Here is a 22398-nt window from a genome sequence, read left to right as displayed (position 1 = left end):
TCCAGTGAATATAAGCCTAGTCGATCCAGTCTTTCTTCATATGTCAGTCCTGCCATCCCGGGAATCAGTCTGGTAAATCTTTGCTGCCCTCAATAGCAAGAATGTCCTTCCTCAGATTAGGAGACCAAAACTGTACACAATATTCAAGGTGTGGGCTCACCAAGGGACCTATACAACTGCAGTAAGACCTCCCAGCTCCAATACTCAAATCCTCTCGCTATGAAGGCCAACATGCCATTTGCCTTCTCCACCACCTGCTGTACCTGCATGCCAACTTTCAATGACTGATGTACCATGACACCCAGGTCTCGTTGCACCTCCCCTTTTCCTAATCTGTCACCATTTAGACAATATTCTGCCTTCCTGTTTTTGCCACCAAAGTGGATAACCTCACATTTATCTACATTATACTGCATCTGCCATGCATTTGCCCATTCACCTAACCTAGTCCAAATCTCTCTGCAGCCTCTTAGCATCCGCCTCACAGCTCACACTGCCACCCAGCTTAGTGTCATCTGCAAACTTGGAGATATTACATTCAATTCCTTCGTCTAAATCATTAATGTATATTGTAAATAGCTGGGGTCCCAGCACTGAACCTTGCGGTACCCCATTAGTTACTGCCTGCCATTCTGAAAAGGACCTGTTTATTCCTACTCTTTGCTTCCTGTCTGCCAACCAGTTCTCTATCCATATCAATACATTACCCCCAATACCATGTGCTTTAATTTTGCACACTAATTTCTTGTGAGGGACCTTGTCAAAAGCCTTTTGAAAGTCCAAATTCACCACATCCACTGGTTCTCCCTTGTCCACTCTACTAGTTACATCTTCAAAAAATTATAGAAGATTTGTCAAGCATGATTTCCCTTTCATAAATCCATGCTGACTTGGACCAATCCTGTCATTGCTTTCCAAATGCGCTGCTATTATATCTTTAATAACTGATTCCAACATTTTCCCCACTACCGATGTCAGGCTAACCGGTCTATAATTCCCTGTTTTCTCTCTCCCTCCTCTGTTAAAAATTGGGGTTACATTAGCTACTCTCCAATCCATAGGAACTGATCCAGAGTCTATAGAATGTTGGAAAATGACGACCAATGTATCCACTATTTCTAGGGCCACTTCCTTAAGTACTCTGGGATGCAGATTATCAGGCTCTGGGGATTTATCGGCCATCAATTCCATCAATTTCCCTATCACAATTTCCTGACTAATAAGGATTTCCTTCAGTTCCTCCTTCTCCCTAGACCCTCGGTCCTCTAGTATTTCCGGAAGGTTATTTGTGTCTTCCTTAGTGAAGACAGAACCAAAGTATTTGTTCAATTGGTCTGCCATGTCTTTATTCCCCATAATAAATTCACCTGATTCCGACTGCAAGGGACCTACATTTGTCTTCAATAATCTTTTTTTCTTCACATATCTATAGAAGCTTTTGCAGTCAGTTTTTATGTTCCCAGCAAGCTTCCTCTCAAACTTTATTTTCCCCCTCCTAATTAAACCCTTTGCCCTCCTCTGCTGAATTCTAAATTTCTCCCAGTCCTCAGGTTTGCTGCGTTTTCTGGCCAATGTATATGCCTCTTCCTTGGATTTAACACTATCCTTAATTTCCCTTGTTAGCCATGGTTGAGCCACCTTTCCTGTTTTATTTTTACGCTAGACAGGGATGTACAATTGTTGAAGTTCATTCATGTGATCTTTAAATATCTGCCATTGCCTATCCACTGTCAACCTTATTGTATTCAATACTGGATGTATTAGATCTGTCCTGGGTTCATCCTTGACCTCAGTCTTGAAAGTGGATTCATGGTTTTATCATTATATAAGCACCAACACTAAACATGTTCCATAATTAACACACTTTTCTACCTAATAAAAACTATAAAATACCATATTCAATGAATAGGTTCATTTTTTAAGAACTATGATAATTTCACTTTTACTACTAATATAATTAACAGTATCAAATGAACCTGGTTCTGGTCACCATAATATCATAGAGCTCTGAGATAAGATAAGATCAATTTTGTACCATAACAACTAGACAAGAGTGTGATCCTAAAAAAAGGAGAATTAATTAAAAGTGTCGAACACTTTATTTAGGATTAAGTTAAATACGAACAAATTCCATTGTATTGTATCACACCAGATTTTCCCAACTTCAAAATGTGAATTATGCTGTCTAAGACAAGGGTGACATAAAAAATCAGAATGATCCTTCTCCAACAACTCTCCTCTGTCATCTAGCTGTGTGGGCTGTCCTCACCTTTCTCCATCCAGTCTTAGCCAGAGAATCACTTACAATGGCTTTTATTCTTACTCCTGCACCGTTAGCTCTGGTGTCCCCCAAGGATCTATCCTTGGCCCCCTCCTATTTCTCATCTACATGTTACCACTTGGTGACAACATCTGAAAACACAAGGTCAGGTTCTACATGTACACTGATGACACCCAGCTCTATCTCACAACCATCTCTCTTGGCCCCTCCACTGTCTCTGATTTATCACACTGCTTGTTCGACATCTGGTGCTGGATGAGCAAAAATGTCAAATTCGGGTGATGTCAAAAGCACAATGATGAATGAGGCACATGAAATATTTGCTAGTCTTTGAATGGACGTCTTTATGAAACAAGTTATTTAATATTGCCTTTTAAAGGCCTGACAAAATAGAGGGATGGCACTCTACATTTCTTCAAGTGGCAGAAAGAATTCAGAAACTGCACAATTTACACAAGGCATATATCATCAACCCAGCTGTCGGGGTAAGTATGGTCTTTCAATTATTTTTCTCCAGGCAGAATCTACTGTTCAGAGAAATGTTGCTTTTATCATTTCAACAACAAAGCAGCAATAGAAGCTACCTTCAACACTCATCCATTAGAGACTGCAACAAGGCAGTTCAAATAACATAAACTGACAAGCAACGGTAAATGACAGCCGAGCATTTGCGGTCGGAGGCATACCTCCAGAGTACGCCTCCGATCCGATAAAAAACATCTGCATCTACTTCAAGCTCCCGGACTTCGGAGGCTTCGAGTCCTGGGTCTGCAGGCATCCCACGGATCCCAGGGACACAGGCAGTTTAGAAGTGCCCCTGGGATCATGTGCGCCAGTTCCTCCAATCACAAAGGAAGATTCCTAATATGCTTATAGGGATTCTATCTACAAACAGAATCCCCATAAACATATGAGAAATACCCAAATAATTAAATAATTTATACAACTGGAATAAAAAGAAATTTTCCCATTTTCAAGTTTAATTAAAAGTCCCTTCAATAAAACATATGCAATAAAGCATTAATTCTTTGAAAAATAATTTTAAACATTTTAATCTGGGCCAAAATTTACATAAACTAATTTTAAATGTTTGTGCATTATTTTTAATATTTTAATATTAAATTTAAGATTTATATTAACCCTTACATTAATGGAAGCAGGCCCTATGCCTGCTTTTACCAGGCATAAGGGTTTCATGGGCATTTGTTGGGCAGTAGTTGGGCAAATAGCCCAACTCTGAGCCAGCGAAAATTATTTTAGGTCCATGCAACAGATCCGGGTTGTTGTGCAGATGGAAACCTGGAAAACCTAGGCCAATGTTTTCACCTAAAGATAAAGTCACTGTGTTAGTAGGTGTTATTTATAATTTTGACATTTTATTGTGGTATTAGTTTTCTCACTATTGCTTTGATTTTCCCGTTGTGAAGGAGTGTATGGCTATTGGCCCAGAAATTGCAGTCAACAGTGAAGAAAATGCATTCATCTAGAGCAACTTAAAAGGCCAGGCATGATCAAACAAAGTTTTGATTGAAAGCAAGATTAAAAATTATTGGTTAATATCACATAGAGTCTCAGAGGCTGCAGTGGAAGTGCTGCTGGCCTAAGTAAGGCAGAGGAGGGAGGCTCTGTTTGGGAACAAGCTGCAAAGTCCCTCCAAAGGAAGTACTCAGACAAAGTGGAAGGAGGTGGTGAATGCAAACTCGCACTTGGCAACAAAATACCTCAAACGTTTAATTACCTTATTTGGTCAGGCGTCGTCAGGGGAGCCAGCAATATTCTCCAAGAATAATGCACAGAGCATTAGTGGGCATGAGGCAGAAGACATTGCTGACCAGATGGTCATGAGATGTTGCTTCTTGGCTGAAGAGCCTTGGGACCCACATGTTCTGGTCTTGTTTTGAAAAGCAAAATGCTTGTACAGCATCAAAAGTAATACGGACATGGGGATAGTCTCCAACACTGCAGCGGTTGGTGGATCTGTTAGGGGAGTTTACTACTTGTCTCTGATAGATGGTTTCACAGCAGTGCTGTCCCTCCTGCACCATGTAGCAGCTCCAGGGCAGCCTGCAGTGGTCCTACGACCAGTCTGTACTTCTGCCGGGGATGTTTAGGCTGCTGCCAAAGAGGCCTTGGGTGCCAGATGATGGCAGGTCGTCCCTTCTGCTCTCCATGATATTGGAATGAACGGGAAGTGTGAATTGATGTGCACAGAGAAGTGTTTGTAAATGATCACATGTTGTGGTAGGAAAGGCGAAGATGTAGACATAATGGGGCCGATTTACATCTCATTACCGCCCGGCTTATGCCTGTAAATGGGGCAGCAATGGCACGAAAATGTAAGAAGAAAAAACACCTAACCGCTTTTCAGGCAATCTTTGATTTAAGTGGTCAGCACAGATGCCAGAAACAGACAGAGCCTAAAGAATATATTTAAATAGGGATCAGGTAATGCACTTAAGACCCCAAAGTGATTTTAATGTCAATGAGTTGCAACTGTTACTTCTCAACTCGCTCACAGTTCATGAATGGTACAGATCAGGGACAGACATTTCCAGTGCAACTTAAAGGGATCTTCACCTGCTCCAAATTAAAATGCTGCAAAGGTATTGGAGATGTTTTGCTGCTAGTTTATAGTGACAAGCTACTCTATTTGAAGGGATTGTATTTGAAGGTTGGATAACCTTCTGATATCTTAAGGGGGTACTGGTAAAGCACTTTTTTCAGCAGTTCCATTTAGCAGTTCCATTCTGGCTAAAGAAAGAAGATGAGCAGCAACAGATGGAAGGAGTACAGGAACTCCAGCTGCAGGGAGACCAGATAGCAGGAAGCATGATTGCAGGGATCCTTACCCTCCACAGTCTGTAGGCCCAGGATAACATATCTGTGCTTTACTGAGCAGCAGTGCATAAGGATGCTAGCTGTCACAGAGTTGTGTTGCTTCCTGCAGCAAGACCTGCAACCCACTCCTACAGCTGACTGCATTCCCTGTTGATGAGTGCAGGCACCATGGCCTGCCTTATGAAGGCAATGTGACAACAGCCAGGAAAGCAAGCATGCAGCTGGTCACAAACGAACTGGAGATTGAGAAAGTGCAACCCTTTCAAGTTGACATAGGTGACTGGATTTATCAAGAAAATATGTATGGTCCTGTGGGTGATATGTGACTCCTTGGACTTTGAGGTGATCTGCAACTCTGTAAATCTATTGGGCCCTGTCATGCTGCTTCTGATAACCATGGAGAAAGTGATGAACTGGCTTTCTCAAGCCCACAGTGCATCTGCGATTTGCTTTATACATCTGTGCAAAGTTGATTGGCTCATGTTACTGACATCTGAAGTGGCAGCCTGAAATAACTCCGATGCATAAAAGTGGAGGGCAGTTGAGACCGAGGACATGGCGATGTCTCTGGTGAAGGTGAGCTGTAGGTCGCAATTCAGTGTTGGCTTCCTTTGGTGAAGTTCAGCATCTGCAAGTACAACTTCTGGGTCAGTTCGAGATAGGAGCACCTTGGGTCTGTATATTCTAGAGTGGGGATGTCAGCAGGTGCCATGAGTCTCCTGTGCTGCTGGACCAGTCAATCCTGCCTCCATTGTATCTTCCGTTCTTCCTTCAAAAAACAATGTTACAGCGGTATTCCCAAAGGAAAACACATTGGGCTGGGTTTTCGGTTAATTTGCGCCCGATTTAGCGCCTCGGAGGGGCTCAAAAATGATTTTTTTTGGGGAGGTGGGCGTAAAATGAGGCGCACAAGATTTTGCACCCGGGGTGGAACTTTCGCCAATGATTTTGCGGCGGTGCTAAAAATAACCGCCCCGCCGCGTCTTAACCTTTGGGGTGATGTAAATTGTCGTGCATTGCTGCACTAGCACCCCGGGTGGAACTTTCGGCCACTTCGCCCGAGTTAGCGTCCGCCCGAGGAAATCAGTCGGACCCAGGGCGCACCAGGCGTAGTGACGCCATGTTGAAAGCGGAGGAGAAAGTTGCAGCTGTGAGTGATTAAAAGGATTGGGAAAAGAACGCTGCGTTACTGCATACTTTTGATTGTGAAGTTTTATGTGAGTTTCTAGTTTGTTTTATAAAGAACATTTAAGGACATTTTAAAAGATGGGGGCCATGCTCGGTCGGGAGTCAGTAATCCTGGCTGCTATTGCCATATGACTTCAAGCTGGAAGAAGGCTTATTGTTGATCATTTGCAAGGTAATCAAAGAGGTCGCGGATATATGCAGATGAGGCCTTGCCCCCCCACGAGTTTACAGGGAACATCGCTCATTCCTCCAGCTCTCTGAGGCACAGAGCATTAGAATGCCGTGCTTCTGAAAAGAGGTTCTGACAGAGATATGCCAGCTCATACAGGCAGACCTACAGCCTACCAGGGGCAACAGGATTGCACTGCCCGTCAAGGTGAAGGTGACTGTGGCACTTGCCTTCTATGCCTCCGGCTCCTTCCAGGCATCAGCAGCACGCTACACATTGCTGCATTCGCCAGGTGTCTACTGAACTGTACGCATGCAGGGTGGACTTCATAAACTTCCCAATGACCAGGGAGACCCAAAATGAGAGTGCTATAGGTTTTGGACGATTTGTTGGCTTCCCCAAGGTTCAGGGTGCCATTGACTGCACACATATCGCCCTGCGTGCAACTTTACAGAATGCAGAGATTTTCCAAAACGGAAAGGGATTCCACTCCATGAACGTATAGATCGTCTGCGGCCATACTCAGCGCATTATGGCAGTCAATGCCCAATATCCAGGGAGCAGTCATGATGCTTTCATCTTGCATGAGAGCAGTGTCTCACGCATGTTCCAGCATCAACCACAAGGCCAGAGCTGGCTGCTCAGGGACAGAGGTTATGGTCTCGCCACCTGGCTCATGACCCCCCTCCGGAACCCTCAGACAGAAACCGAGCATCGCTGTAATGAGAACCATGCAGCCACATGCAACTTCGTCGAACAGACAATTGGAATGCTCAAGCAGCGCTTCCGATGCCTGGACCACTCTGGAGGCTGCCTGCAATACTCCCCTCAGCAGGTCTCTGAGTTCATTGTGGTGTGCTGCATGCTACACAACTTAGCCATCATGAGGGAACAGGAATTGCCAATGGGGATTGCAGCACCACTTCAGGAGAGAGGGAGAGAGGAGGAGGAGGAGCAGGAAGACGACGAGTAAAGGAGCCTGGCGAGGAACCCATGCCACCACCACCACCACCACCACCACAACCACAGGGGAGGCATTGTGGAGATTTTGTCGCTGCAAAAGCCTTACATTGGCAGCTCATAATTGAACGCTTTGCTTGAAGAGTGAACGGCAGTTTTGACCATTGCCTGGCCACTCTATCCCACCATGTTGACTATTCCTCTTCTTATTCTGAAAATGAGACACTACACAAGAATGGTTAAAGTGAACAAAAACATTTATTAAACATTGTAACATTGTAAACTTTGTAACCTTCATTGTGATACTTAAATAAAATAATGAGCTGCATCCAGCAGTGTGATAATTCAAGAACATTATCAGAACATAATCCAGCATCAAGAACATAATCCAGCAGTGTGATACTATAACATCAATTCCTGCCCCACTATTTTTTCCCACCATCTTTTGCCCCCCTTCCCTTTATCCCACTCCCTTGCCTGCTGCTCCTAATCAAAGTGGCACCAAGGCATGCAGTAAGGCTGCCAGAGCGCTGCTGTGTTGGGGGGAGAGACAATGGAGACGGCATCTGGGGACACATTGGACCAGCTCGTGGCATGGAAGGCCCGGCTTCTGACTGGTTAGCCTTTTCATTGGCGTCGCCAGTCACAAGTGGTTTGGGTGACAACCGTCGCTGATGCTTGGTTGGCGGCTGAGTGGGGGGGAGACGGAATGCTGTTATCCGGAGGAATGACACCACCTCCCATATCCCTGGCACCACTCAGTCGGCGACGGGACTGGCCCCTAACACGATGTAAACTAAAACCTTGCTGGCCTGCTTTGGAACCGTGTGACAGTGGGGAATGCAGAGAGTATGGCGGCAGGCATGGACTGCATCACCTGCCCAAGCTGAAGCAGAGCTTGTGTCTGTGATGCATCATATTCTGCAAGGGCTCACGCCACACTGTCCGGGGCTCCACTGTCACTGCTGAAGGCCACCAGTCTCGTGTGGGCATCGATGGCCTCGCTGGTATCATGGCTTGCACTGACACTCTGCGACCCTACCTCCGTAAACGTCACTTTCAGACTGTCGATGCTTGCCGGAATCCTACCCAAGACATCAATGAGCTGACGGCTGATTTGGATGCTCTCCCTGGACATTCCTATCATGTCCAGTTCCACGTCTGCCTGTCTGTCAGCAGACCGACTTTGCTGACTCACCCTCCGGAGAGATGGCATGCTGCACGCCAGGAGCCTCGGATTCCTCGAAACCCGAGAATGTCACGTCCTTCTCAGAGGACCTGAGTGCCGATAGTGGAGTAGGGGTCGATTGATGCTGCACCGGAGTCAGCTTATCTGTATCCTCTTCCTCCAGACAATGGCCTAACATGGAGGGGTCCCATGAGGGATGCAGCACCTGTGTCTGGTCGTCTGGAAGTAGAAAGCAACAGACGAGTGGTTAGCAGCAGGGGAGGGGGCAAGGTGGCATGAGGAAGGTTGCATAGCACAGGCTCATTAGCAGAACCCCCACTACTCCATTATATGTAATCCAGAGGCAGTGCAGGACATTTCCCCAACCTAGCCCAGGGAGTGTGCAAGACTTACTCTCAGTATCCGAGCGGGGGTCAGTGCCTGCAGTGGCAGCTGTCCGACCTGTGATGCCGATGAGGCCTGCCACTCTCTCCTCGATGTCCGTGAGCGGCAGGGTCTGAGGCGGACCTCCGCCTGTCCTCACCTGCTTGCAGCGATTATGAGACTTCTTGGCCTGCAAAGATGAAAATGGGAATGGTTACAAAAGGGTCCATCTGCTCTTGTGGCACAGATAGCCACCAATGCATTTATACCATTCTATCTGAATGTAATAGAGTTCTCTGTTTAATGGCCTTGGAAGTTGCATGTGGTTCATCAGGAGGACATCAAAGTGGGGAGACATCTTATGAGATTTCAGAAAGCAATCTTAATAATGTGTAAAGATCATTCATGGCAAATAGGGTACCGAACTAAGCCTAACTATGTATTGTGCATTTTAGGAGGCAAACCACAGAGTGATGAGAGGCACCAACAGCATGAGAACAAATAGTGTGTCAGGTTTATCCTTGTAGTAATGAAGGAGTACAAGAATGAAAATGATATTCACTCTGACGAACCTTGTGTGATCGTTAAATTTCTTTCGGTGCTGTGTGCCAGTCCTGACCACAGTGTCCGAGGCAGAGACCTCCTCGGCTATGCCTTTCCTAATTCTCTTTAATATGGATGGCAATGATCTAGAACCACTATGAAGATGCAACTTCTGCCATCTCCGTTCCACAACCCATACTAAAGCTTCATTAGCCTTGTGGCTGAATCACCTGGCACGCGCTCTGCAATCATCCTCCTCCAGCATCAAATTCAAAATATGAAATGGCTGATTCAGCCCCGGTTATACTGCACATGCGCATGCAGGATATGGCTGTGCCCTGTATTAGCGTTCGTGACAGGAAACCAGAAGGTGGAAGTACTGGGAAAATAAAGCGCATGTGCAAACGGCAGATTGCGCCAATGCCGGGACTGTCCGCTCCTGCACACAAAGTCTGTGATGTAACGCCAGAGTTAACGCTAACACTCGACATGAATTTTCATTCGGTGACAGATGCTCGCTCTGGCGCTAACGTTATCCTGCCGCTAAATATTTCGCTCTGCCACGAATTGCGCCCGGAAACGATCGCAAATGCAAAAAGCCTAAAATCCAGCCCAATATTGTGGCATCTATTGGGTGGTGGGACAGGAGGGAGCCCCAACACAATGGGCACAAAGGTAAATAGTGAGGCACTTGTCAGTAGTGAATGTGTGCTCCACTGGTGGGATCCAGGAAAATAGTCTGGCCGCCCTTCCCAGCCCCCAAAAAACATTTTTCTTAACATAATCATTTTTAAACAATTGCTCTGTAGGATTTATGGCAAGCTAAAGAAAGAGTCATTTCAATATCTGGTAGTGTAATATGTTTTGAAAATTGACCATTAAACCAAAAGTCACACATTTTCTGTTGAAGCAATGTGGAAAGATTATTGGAGAAAGTTATTAAAGACTTTGATAGAATACCAAAAAAATGTTCCAAGTGGAAATATGCAAATAATGATGTAGTACTGTAAATGTTTTGAAAGTAGTTTCCTGTTTGCACAGAATGTGATCATTATTGTAAAACGAGATGGAATTAAAATCTTTCAGCCTGAAGGTATTGCTGGATCATCCCGAATGAAAGGTGGAAGTGCCACAAAAATCCTCCTGGAAACCATCCTCCTGGCTGCACACCAGGCTTTGGCAAACAACAGTGACATCACAGATGGGTATGTTCAAGCAAATTTCCTCCTATAAATCCATGAATCATTTCCTATTTGAAACTAATTCAGCCATCTTAAGTTATCCAATTGTGTTATCTGCACTTGTTGGAAATCTAAAACAGAAAATGCACAGCAGATTGATCAACGTTTGAAACAGATATTTTGCATGTCTGCTTTTATCAATATTCGGTGTATTTTCAGCATTTTTTTCTGTTTATGTATCAATGCAAGATTTCCCTCCATGTCAATGTACAGCGAGTTCCTAATTTTAGCTGGCAATCAGAAGAACTGAGCAGATGAAAGGTCATTTCCTTTGGTGCAAGAAACAAAAATCAGAACAAGTATCTAATTCTGCCAGGATCTAGCAGCCGGTAAAAGAGTGTTATTGACAGAGTCTGGCAACAGTTTGGTTGCTATGCCACATTGTTGGCACATGGTATATGGTACAGACTGAGAAAAGATGGTGGGAGAAAATAGCTTAACTGGAGATAAATGGGTGAAGCCAGGGGTTGGGGTGGGAAGAGAAGCAATACATAAGGTTAGAGATTTGTAAAGAAGCTTTTACTTTGTTTCAAAAATACAAGTGTTGGTTGCTAATAAAGCACCAAATCAGCAAAAGCACAGACTACATGTCAACAAGCTACTTATTGTAGGGAAGCTATAGCACACTTTTGTTTTTATTTGTTCCATGGTGTGGGTGTTGCTGGCAAGGCCAGCATTTATTGCCCATCCCTAATTGCCCTTGAGAAGGTGGTGGTGACCCCAACTGGAACTGCTGCAGTCCTTGTGGTGAAGGTACTCCCACAGTGCTGTTAGGGAGGGAGTTCCAGAATTTTGACCCAGTGACGATGAAAGAACGGCGATATACTTCCAAGTCAGGATGGCGCGTAACTTGGAGGGCAACTTGCAGGTGATGGTGCTCTCATGTGTCTGCTACCCTTGTTCTTCTAGGTGGTAGAGGTGGCGGGTTTGGGAGATGCTACCAAAGAAGCCTTGGCGAGTTGCTGCAGTGCATTTTGTAGCTGGTACACACTACAGCCACGGTGTGCCGGTGATGGAGGGAGTGAATGTTGAAGGTGGTCGATGGGGTGCCAATCAAGTGGCCTGCTTTGTCCTGGATGGTATCAAGCTTGATCAGCCATGATCTTATTGAATGGCGGTGCAGGCTCGAAGGGTCGAATGGTATACTCCTGCACCTATTTTCTATGTTTCTATGTTTCTATGAGTGTTATTGGAGCTGCACTCATCCAGGCAATTGGAGAGTATTCCATCACAGGTGCAGGAGTATACCATTCGGCCTTTCGAGCCTGCACCGCCATTCAATAAGATCATGCTGATCAAGCTTGATACCATCCAGGACAAAGCAGGCCACTTGATTGACACCCCATCGACCACCTTCAAAATTCACTCCCTCCACCACTGGCACACCGTGGCTGCAGTGTGTACCATCTACAAAATGCACTGCAGCAACTCGCCAAGGCTTCTTTGGTAGCATCTCCCAAACCCGCCACCTCTACCACCTAGAAGAACAAAGGCAGCAGACACATGAGAGCACCATCACCTGCAAGTTTCCCTCCAAGTTATGCACCATCCTGACTTGGAAGTATATCGCCGATTTTCATCGTCACTGGGTCAAAATTCTGCCTTGTAGATGGTAGAAACGCTTTGGGGAGTCAGGAGGTGAGACACTTGCCGCAGAGTACACAGCCTCTGCAGATGTGCAGATGTGTTTGATAAAATAGTATATTTTGCCTTAGTATTTGCTGTCCAATTAGTTGCCTTAAATTGTTCAAGTTCAACATGGTTCACTCTGACCCACATCTCTATGATTACTTAATAAACAACTATATTTTTAGAATGATTATAGGAAACAATTGTTGGTTAAGTACTGCATGGAGACTGATGTACCTGTTTTGAAAATAATAACCAAATACAACTTTATGATAGTTTTATTAATAGACATATATTAATATGAGGGCAAGAGATGTTTGATTTCTGATATTTTATTAATATTTAATATAGAGTTCTTGTAATCAAAATTATTTAAAGCAGAATATAACTAAAAATGATCATAGGAATTAGAAGAAAAGGCATTCTGCTCCTAACAAGCCATTTAATATCTCTAAGACAAAAGCAAAATACTATAGATGCTGAAAATCTGAAATAAAAACAGAAATGCTGGAAACACTCAACAGGCAGCATCTGTGGAGAGAGAAACTGAGTTAACGTTTCAGGTCAATGACCCTTCATCACAGATGCTGCCTGACCTGATGAGTGTTTCCAGCAGTTTTTGTTTTTGTTTTTATCTGTAATATCTTTATGTTGTCAGTTAAGTGGTCTGCTGGGGGGTCATAAATATATATTAAAGAATAAAATTAAAACAAGAATTTAAATTAAAATAAAGAAGCTTAGGATCAAAAAAGCTTGCTTCCTCCACAGATGTTCATGTACAATGTAATCTGTCATAGTCTCTACTGCATCTCTTCAGGAGAAATTCTCCAAAAATACTCCACCAAAGCAATTAAGAATCCATCCTCAGCTTGCCACAATTCAAACCTAGCCTGCTCTGAGCAACAGAAGAACTATTAATCCCATGGAATATTCAATTATCTCAGTATAAACCAAAACATATTAGAGGTAATTTTACAAGTCTGTGCTCCAGCCAAGGAGCCTCACCTGTTGGGAGGACATATGGAAATTTGAACACATGCCAATTATCGACAGAAAATCATGGTGGATGAACAGCTGAATTTCCAATATGTGCTCCTGATGGGGAAGGCTTCCCACTGGCAGTGTTAATTCGTAAAAGTAATCCTATAGTTAATATGATTGGCACTGTCACGTTGATTGAGGAGTGGAGCGAGATTGTAGAAGGATGTGATCGGGGCCCAGGAGAGGCACAAGTTCGGGGTCCAGAAGAGGTGAGGGCCCAGGGGCAGCACAGGCCAGCCCACACTGTGATATGTCTGTGCACTAGGTCCGTGCAGCAGAGCTGGTCTCCAGTCGTCTTGGTTAATCCTTGCCACCTAGCTGTCAAGCCCCATGTGGTGGCTGATGTGCAACGGCCACCACACGTTAAAAAAATCCACGTGCAGGCATCTTCCACCCTTCACGATTTAGTTCGGGACCTGAAATTTTAGATCCGTCATTGAAACACCTGTGAACTTTTTGACTTGGAAGTAAGTCATCCTCGATTCGAGGGACTGCCTATGATAATGATGATGAGGATTGTATGTTACAGTTCTATAACATGCGTAAAATTGGCACATAAGCAACATGAGCCAAAAATAATTATAGATGCAGTTTTTCTATTATTTATCTATTCATATTTGCAGTAGTAAGGGACTACATACATGTTATCAATTTCAAACTTTAGATCATAAAATCTAGACAATATACTGATTAAGTAGAAAGCAAGATGGGACCCAAAAATCTTTTCATCCAGTCTGCCACCATAAGTGTGATGGAGCAGGACTCCTGCTGCATTGCTAACTTCCACCCCTGACCAAACCAAATATCCAGGATCAAAGCTATTTAAAATAATCCCAGCAGGACACCCACTGGAGTAAGGGGGGGGCGAGGGGGGGGGGTGGCATTGCACAAGAATGCCAGTGCCAGCCCCTAAAGAAAGTAATTGTATTCCTTTGTAAAAGGGTCACTGGTTTAAAAAAAAAATTCAGAGCACAATTCTGGGGTTTTCTAGCCCATGCCCTGAATCCGCACACCCTGGTTAGCCCCATTTCCAACCCTGCAAGGTCCTGAATGCCAGGTTCTTTACGGTATCTACTGAGCAAAAAGGCATTGGGAGCTATAGAATTCAGGGGAGTTAGCCTTCCACTGGTCCAGCCTTCTCGTGATGGCGTGGGCCTTGTATGGGGAAGATGGAAGTTCGGCCCACTCCAGGCCGCAGCAGAAATGAGTGTTGGCTCATCTTTTGGGTGGAAATCCAGCATTTCTGAGGCCTCTTAGATTTTCCAGCTCCACCATGCCTCTTCTGCCCACTTAACTCCTGCCCGTTGTGCCTCAGGTTACAAGAAAATTCAGGACCAATTTCTTCAATTATATCTAAATTATCAGTCTATTTAGAAGACACTTTTTTAGTGGCAATGTTTTATTACCCTTCTTTTTTAATTCTTACTAACAATTTGAGTAATTTAAAATGCAATACTATAGAATCAGGTTATTGAAAATAAAACAGTATCTGATACTTGCTGTTGGGCCAATGGTGTTTCCACTGACTGACCTATGAATGTTGTGATTATATAGCAAATACCATTTAAATTAGTACAATTGCATGCACCTTGTATCTGATATTGTAGTCTGGTTATTTAATAAGTAATATTAACAGCAATCAACTGAATAATACAAAGTATAATATTAGTGAAATGTGGTTGATTTCTTAAATCTCCATGGTGCTGAAGGTTACTGCTGTTCCAGAATTAACTTAGATATAAAACTGATGTATATTTTATTTTCATATTGGATAAATAAAATCCAAAACAATACAATGAAATCCTTATCAGAATTAAGAAGAAGGAGTATTGTCATTTGAAAATTCACAGGTGCCTGCTGGATTTGCTGAGAAGGTATGAAGAAGCCCTGACAATCACATATTCTCACAATGAAAAGATTGCTGCTTTAGTGAAACATGCTGGTGCAAGGTAAGGTCACCAGAAAAAGTTCTTGGCAGTAAATAATTCCTGTGCACATGTTAATATTTATAGAGCACTCTAATCTCCCGAACCAATTAGGTTGCAGGAAATTCAGAGGACAGTTGTTGTGACCAGCTGCAGTGATCATGCTTCTAAGACTAATACCAATGCAGACTTGAATAAGTGCTAGAGATGCTACTGAACAAACTATACCTCTGATTTAATCCAGGCACTGTTTTTTTGTTAATAACTATTCAGTGTTTCAACTGCAAGGAAGACATACAAGTTAGCTCCGACATCTATGCCACATAACTAAAAATAAGGTTGAACAAGTTTGGTCAACATTAACAGGGTACTGCTGATCTGGTTAATGGGTGATCTTTACCACTGATCAGAATTATTGTGTTCCTAACACAGATGAGGCTGCACACAGGGAGGTTAAAGTAATAGTGATCTCAGTCTTTATTAAGACACTCCAGAGTGAGGAACAGGCCGTAGGGGCTGGCTTATATACAGTGCTCCCAAGGGATCCCTTGGGACTTCATGGGATGCAAGCCCTGGTGGCGGAACATGTGAGTGCATGCTTTACAGATACACAACATCACTTCCCCCCAAAGTCAAAGTGAAAACTATTTACAAGGTGAGGCGGTCGGGAGCCTTTCTTTCCCTGGTGGACCGCCTCAGTACAAATGTCTATTCTAGTGTGTTGGCTGTGCCCTCGCTGGGCTGGCGTGTTGTTGGCCCTGCAGGGCTGCTGGTTGAGCCTGGCCTTGCTGGGCTGTTGGGCATGATGGGTTCGATTTCCTGGTCCGGGGTGGTGTCGTTGATCCTTTGGGTGTGTGTTGTGGACTTGAAAAAGGTGGTGTCTGCTGTGGGTTGTTCAGGGCAGCCTGTGAACTGCAGCCTCGTTTGGTCCAGGTGCTATCTGCAAATTTGTCCATTGTCTAGTTTGACTACAAACACCCTACTCCCTTCTTTAGCTATTACCGTGCCCGCGATCCACTTGGGACCATGTCCATACTTTAGCACATACACAGGGTCATTCAGATCAATTTCCCGTGACAAAGTAGCGCGACCATCATTTACATTTTGTTGCTGCCGCCTGCTCTCTACATGCAGGTTGGGGTGAACCAGCAAAAGTCTGGTTTTAAGTGTCCTTTTTATGAGTAGCTCAGCTGGGGGCACCCCTGTGAGCGAGTGGGGTCTCGTGCGGTAGCTGAGCAGTACTCGGGACAGGCGGGTTTGGAGTGAGCCTTCTGTGACTCGTTTAAGGCTCTATATGATGGTTTGTACTGCCTGCCCATTGGAGGCTGGTTTAAACGGGGCCGAAGTGACATGTTTGATCCCATTGCGGGTCATGAATTCTTTAAATTCGGCACTGGTGAAACATGGTCCGTTGTCACTGACCAGTATGTCAGGCAGGCCGTGGGTGGCAAACATGGCCCTCAGGCTTTCAATGGTGACGGTGGCGGTGCTTCCCAACATTATTTCACAATCAATCCATTTTGAAAAAGCATCCACCACCACCAGGAACATTTTACCGAGAAACGGGTCTGCATAGTTGACATGGATCCTTGACCATGGTCTGGAGGGCCAGGACCACAAACTTAGTGGTGCCTCTCTGGGCGCATTGCTCAACTGAGCACACATGCTGCATTGCCATACACAGAAATCAGAGTCGATACCGGGCCACCATACGTGGGATCTGGCTATCGCTTTCATCATTACTATACCCGGGTGTGTGCTGTGGAGATCCGAGTTGAACGTCTCCCTGCCCGTTTTGGGTAGCACTACACGGTTACCCCACAACAGGCAGTCTGCCTGAATGGACAGCTCGACCTATCGCCACTAGAATGGCTTGATTAGCTCTTGCATTTCAACGGGGACGCTGGCCCAGCTCCCATGTAGTACACAGTTTTTTACTAGGGACAGCAGAGGATCTTGGCTGGTCCAAGTCCTAATCTGGCGGGCCGTAACAGGTGATTTATCATTTTCAAATGCTTCCATGACCATCAACAAGTCTGCGGGCTACGCCACCATCAACAAGTTTGCAGGCTGCGCCATTTCCACCCCCGTGGTGGGCAATGGTAGCCGACTGAGAGCATCCGCACAGTTCTCGGTGCCTGGCCTGTGGCGGATAGTATAGTTATACGCTGATAGCGCGAGTGCCCACCTTTGTATGCGGGCTGAGGCATTAGTATTTATCCCCTTGTTTTCAGCGAACAGGGATATGAGGGGCTTGTGATCGGTTTCCAGCTCAAAATTGAGGCCAAACAGGTACTGATGCATTTTCTTTACCCCGAACACACACGCTAATGCCTCTTTCTCAATTATGCTGTAGGCCCTCACGGCCTTAGACAAGCTCTGGAAGGCATAGGCAAAAGGTTGCAACTTCCACGCAATGTTAGCTTGTTGTAATACACACCCGACTCCGTACGACGATGCGTCACATGCTAGCACAAGTCTTTTACACAGGTTATACAATACAAGCAGCTTGTTGGAGCATAAAATGTTTCTGGCTTTCTCAAAAGCAATTACTTGTTTTTTTTCCCCATACCTAGTTCTCATCTTTATGCGATAACGCATGTGGGGGCTCTAAGAGGGTGCTTAACCCCAGTATGAAGTTACCAAAATAGTTGAGGAGTCCCAGGAATGACCGCAGCTCCGTTACGCCCTGTGGCCTGGGTGCGTTCCTGATAGCCTCTGTCTTGGCATCTGTGGGCCGAATGCCATCCACTGCGATCTTTCTCCCCAAAAACTCCATTTCTGTTGCCATGAAGACGCATTTCGACCTCTTCAGCCGCAGCCCAACGTGATATTGTCGCTGGAGGACCCCCTCCAGGTTTTGTAGGTGCTCGACAGTGTCCCAACCCGTGACCAATATGTCGTCCTGAAAAACCACCGAGCGTGGTACCGACTTGAGTAGGCTCTCCATGTTTCTCTGGAAGATCGCTGCAGCTGATCGAATTCCAAATGGGCATCTGTTGTAGATGAACAGTAACTTGTGCGTGTTGATGCAGGTGAGGCCCTTCGAAGACTCCTCCAGCTCTTGCGTCATGTAGGCCGAAGTCAAGTCGAGCTTGTGAGCGTCTTGCCTCCTGCCAGCGTCGCAAATAGGTCGTCTGCCTTAGGTAGCGGGTATTGGTCCTGTAACAAGAAACGATTAGTCGTTACTTTATAATCGTCGCAAATCCTGACCGTGCCATCACTTTTGAGTACTGGAATAATCGCTGGCCCACTCACTGAATTCCACTGGGGAGATGATGCCCTCGCGTTGCAGCCTGTCCAGCTCCATTTCCACTCTCTCCCTCATCATGTGAGGCGCCTTGTGGTGAATGGGTCATGCTTCTGGGACCAAGTGGATCCGCACCTTCACCCCGGAAAAGTTTCCAATGCCTGGCTCAAAAAGGGAAGGAAATTTGTTAAAAGAACCTGGGTACATGAGGCCTCATCGACATGTGATAGTGCTCAGATATCATCCCAGTTCCAGCGGATTTTGCCCACCCAGCTCCTTCCAAGCAGTATGGGGCCATCGCCTGGGACAATCCAGAGAGGCAGTTCATGCACCGTGCCCTCGTAGGTGACCTTGACCATGGCGCTGCCCAGGACAATGATAAGCTCTTTGGTATACATTCTCAGTTTCGTGTGGATGGGGCTCAGGTCTGATCTGAGTGCCTTATTGCATCACAGTCTCTCAAGCATCTTTTTACTCATGATGGATTCGCTAGCGCCAGTATCCAGTTCCATGTCTACGGGTAAGCCATTCAATTTTACATTTAGCATTATAAGTGGACATTACGTCGAAAATGTGTGTACCCCGTGTACTTCAGCATCTGCCTCCTCTCTCTGAGGCTCGAAATTGCTTTGATCCACCATGGACCGATCTTCCTCTGCCACATGGTGGTTAGCAGGTTTTTGCAGCTCGTCTGCAAGCTCATTGGAGGTGCCCCATTGTTCCACAGCTCTTGCAAACATACCCTTTGAAGCGGCATGAATAGGCTGAAAGGGAGCCTCCACAACACCAACAAGGTGTGAATTGCCTTGCATTCATCCTTTGTTGCGGACTCTGAGTCATCTGGGTCACCTGAGGCCTTCTGGCAGTTGCAGACTCATGGTTTCTGCCCTGTACATTTCTGCTTGCAAACACAGTTCCAGTTAATTTATGAACATTGCTCGCACTTGTGTGCTGAGAGATTTGTTTGGTGTTATCACTGGTGGACATAAACACCTGTGCTATCGCAATGGCCTTACTGAGGGTCGGTGTCTCTGCAATCAAAAGTTTTTGTAGGATGGTCTCGTGGCCAATGCCCAGTACAAAAAAGTCTGATCATTTGTTCCAGGTAGCCATCAAACTCACATTGTCCTGCCAGTCACCTTAGCTCGGCGACGTAGCTCGCCACTTCCTGATCTTCAGATCGCTGGCACGTGTGGAACCGATACCTCGCCATCAGCACGCTCTCCCTCAGGTTAAGATGCTCCCGAACCAGTGTACACAGCTCCTCATACGACTTATCTGTGGGTTTCACCAGAGCCAGAAAATTTTTCATGAGGCTGTAGGTCGGTGCCCCGCAGACTGTGAGGAGGACCGCTCTCCTTTTTGCAGCGTTTCCTTCTCCGTCCAGCTCGTTGGCTACAAAGTACTGGTCTAGCTGTTCGGCATAGGCTTCCCAGTCCTCACCCTCTGAGAACTTCTCCAGGATGCCCATAGTTTGTTGCATCTTTGCGTTGGATTCGTATACTCGTCGCCAGTTATTGTGTTCCTAACACAGATGAGGTTGCACACAGGGAGGTTAAAGTAACAGTGACCTCAGTCTTTATTAAGACACTAGAGTGAGGAACAGGCCTTAGGGGCCGGCTTATATACAGTGCTCCCAAGGGATACTGGGATCCCTTGGGACTTCAGGGGATGCACTCCCTGGTGGCGGAACATGGGAATGCATGCTTTACAGATACACAACAAGAATGATCAACAGAAATGAATGAGCTCTCATTGTAAAGTATCTTCTGCCACCCAGTGGCTGTTGTGAGGCTATATATTTTTTGAAGTTAACCTTTTAATTTTCCACACAGAACAGAATCAGCATTGCTGATAACCTAAATGTACTTTAAGAGTGACACAAAATGCCACAAGCTCATGTTGGGCATTTTTTTCATTTTCCAATATTTTTGTACTAAAAATGTGACAATTTTTAGCTTACTCAAGTGCCTTTCTAGTGCCAGGTGATAAGCATTTGAATCTACTTCCTTTGCTGCAATTGATTCCTACAATTAATGGTGCAATTTTATTGCAGTAGGGAATCTAATAATAACATAATTGTTATGCTGAACAAGGTCTACAAATGACTTTGACTTTCAATAAATGACTCACTGCACTATTAACTCTGGACAGCCATCACTGAGGGTGTGGATATCCAGCACTTTTGGTCATGGCTTGCTGTAAATCCTACCAACTCTTCAAAAATCAGGCTATCCAAAAAGTCATGTTATATAAATAGAAAATGCTGGAACTACTCAGCAGTAGCATCTGTGGAGAGAGAACAGAGTTAACATTTCAGGTCGGTGACCTTTCATCAGAACTGTAAAATGTTACAGGTGTAACAGGTTTCAAACAAGTACAGAGGCAGAGAAAGGGGAGAGGAGAGGAGAGGAAAGATTTAAAAAAAAGGTCTGTAATAGGGTGAATGGCAGGAGAGATTGAATGACTAAAGGGATGATGGTGCAGGCAAAAGGGGGTGATAATGGGACAAAAGAAACAAAAGATAAGTCCAAAGGAGCTATAAATGGTAACAGCAGAAAATTAGCAGCACCTGCTGTTTGAAAAATGGTAGTGGTGCTTATGATCTGAAATTGTTGAAATCGATGTTGTGTCCAGAAGGTTGTAAAGTGCCTAATCAAAAGATAAAATGCTGTTCCTCAAGCTTCCATTGAGCTTCATTCGAACAGTGTAGGAGGCCGAGGGCAGAGATGTCAGAGTGGGAGTGGGATGGAGAATTAAAACAGCAAGTGGCTGGAAGCTCAGGGTCACGCTTGCGGACTCAACGGTGGTGCTCAATAAAGCAATCACCCAATCTGCGTTTGGTCTCCCCAAGAAGTCATGTTGTTTGTTGACTGCCTTTATGGAATGTCTGACCAACCTTTTTTGCTAGTTTACAAATCATGTGTGAACACATAACATCTCACTTGTATTGTGTGTGGTTGTTCTGGCTTTTCTCCCTTGTCAAACCAAAGAAAAGTTTTACCTAAACACTTTTACATTAAGACAATTTTCTTTTCAGCTTCATGAATAGTTATATTTAAAGTGGATTGACCACGGGATGCTTTAAAATGGAGATTAGTTGTTCTATGCCACTGATCCTATTTCAACAACTGGACATAGTAGAGTGCCTGTACAATAAAAATGTTACACTTTTGACCAACCTCAAGCATTTTTAGCCATTTGTGTATGTTTAGAGCAGAATGATTGAACTTAATCAGGGGGCAATGCATTTTCCAGGATTTCTGCAGCTCTCTCCCTGAAGTTACGGTGGATGAGAGGGAGAACTCCGGTGGACATTCATCCCTTACTCAGGCTTCTGTTACTTTACTTAAATAAATTTCTTATAAACTACCAAGCAGTTTCACTGCAATAGCGAGGGAGTGTTGTATTTTTGCAATAATGCAGCATTTCTCTCAGATGAGTCATTAAACCAAGGCCCCATCGCCTGCTCAGATCGTTGCAAAAGATCCCACAGCACTTTTCAAAGAAGAGCAGAGACTTTTCCAAGTGTCCTAGCCAACAATTCTCCTGCAACTAACATCATCAAAAACAAATTATCTGGCTATTCATTAACTTGCTGTTTGTGAGACTTTGCAATGTGCAAAATTAGCTGTTGCATTTGTCTACATAACAGCTGTGACTGCACTTCAAAGGCAATTGATTCATTATAAAACACTTTTGGAGATCCTATAGTATGTGAGAAGTGCTTCATAAATACAAGTACATTCTTTCTCTTTCTTTAACCTGAAAAATAGATAAG

At 44.7% G+C, this 22398-nt stretch overlaps 1 protein-coding gene across 1 annotated transcript in view; it reads left to right on the top strand.

Moving 5' to 3' along the window:
* gckr (glucokinase (hexokinase 4) regulator) overlaps positions 1–22398 on the top strand; it is a 100010-nt gene that overhangs the window by 28124 nt on the left and 49488 nt on the right. The window contains exons 9-11 of the mRNA XM_070884200.1: positions 2661–2766; positions 10618–10736; positions 15293–15391. Of these exons, the coding sequence (XP_070740301.1) occupies positions 2661–2766; positions 10618–10736; positions 15293–15391 (324 nt within the window). The remainder of the gene's footprint in view (positions 1–2660; positions 2767–10617; positions 10737–15292; positions 15392–22398) is intronic.

This window comes from Pristiophorus japonicus, chromosome 7 (assembly GCF_044704955.1).
Source record: "Pristiophorus japonicus isolate sPriJap1 chromosome 7, sPriJap1.hap1, whole genome shotgun sequence".
In the NCBI taxonomy this organism is placed as follows: Eukaryota; Metazoa; Chordata; class Chondrichthyes; family Pristiophoridae; genus Pristiophorus; species Pristiophorus japonicus.
This window is presented reverse-complemented; position numbering and strand designations above follow the sequence as displayed.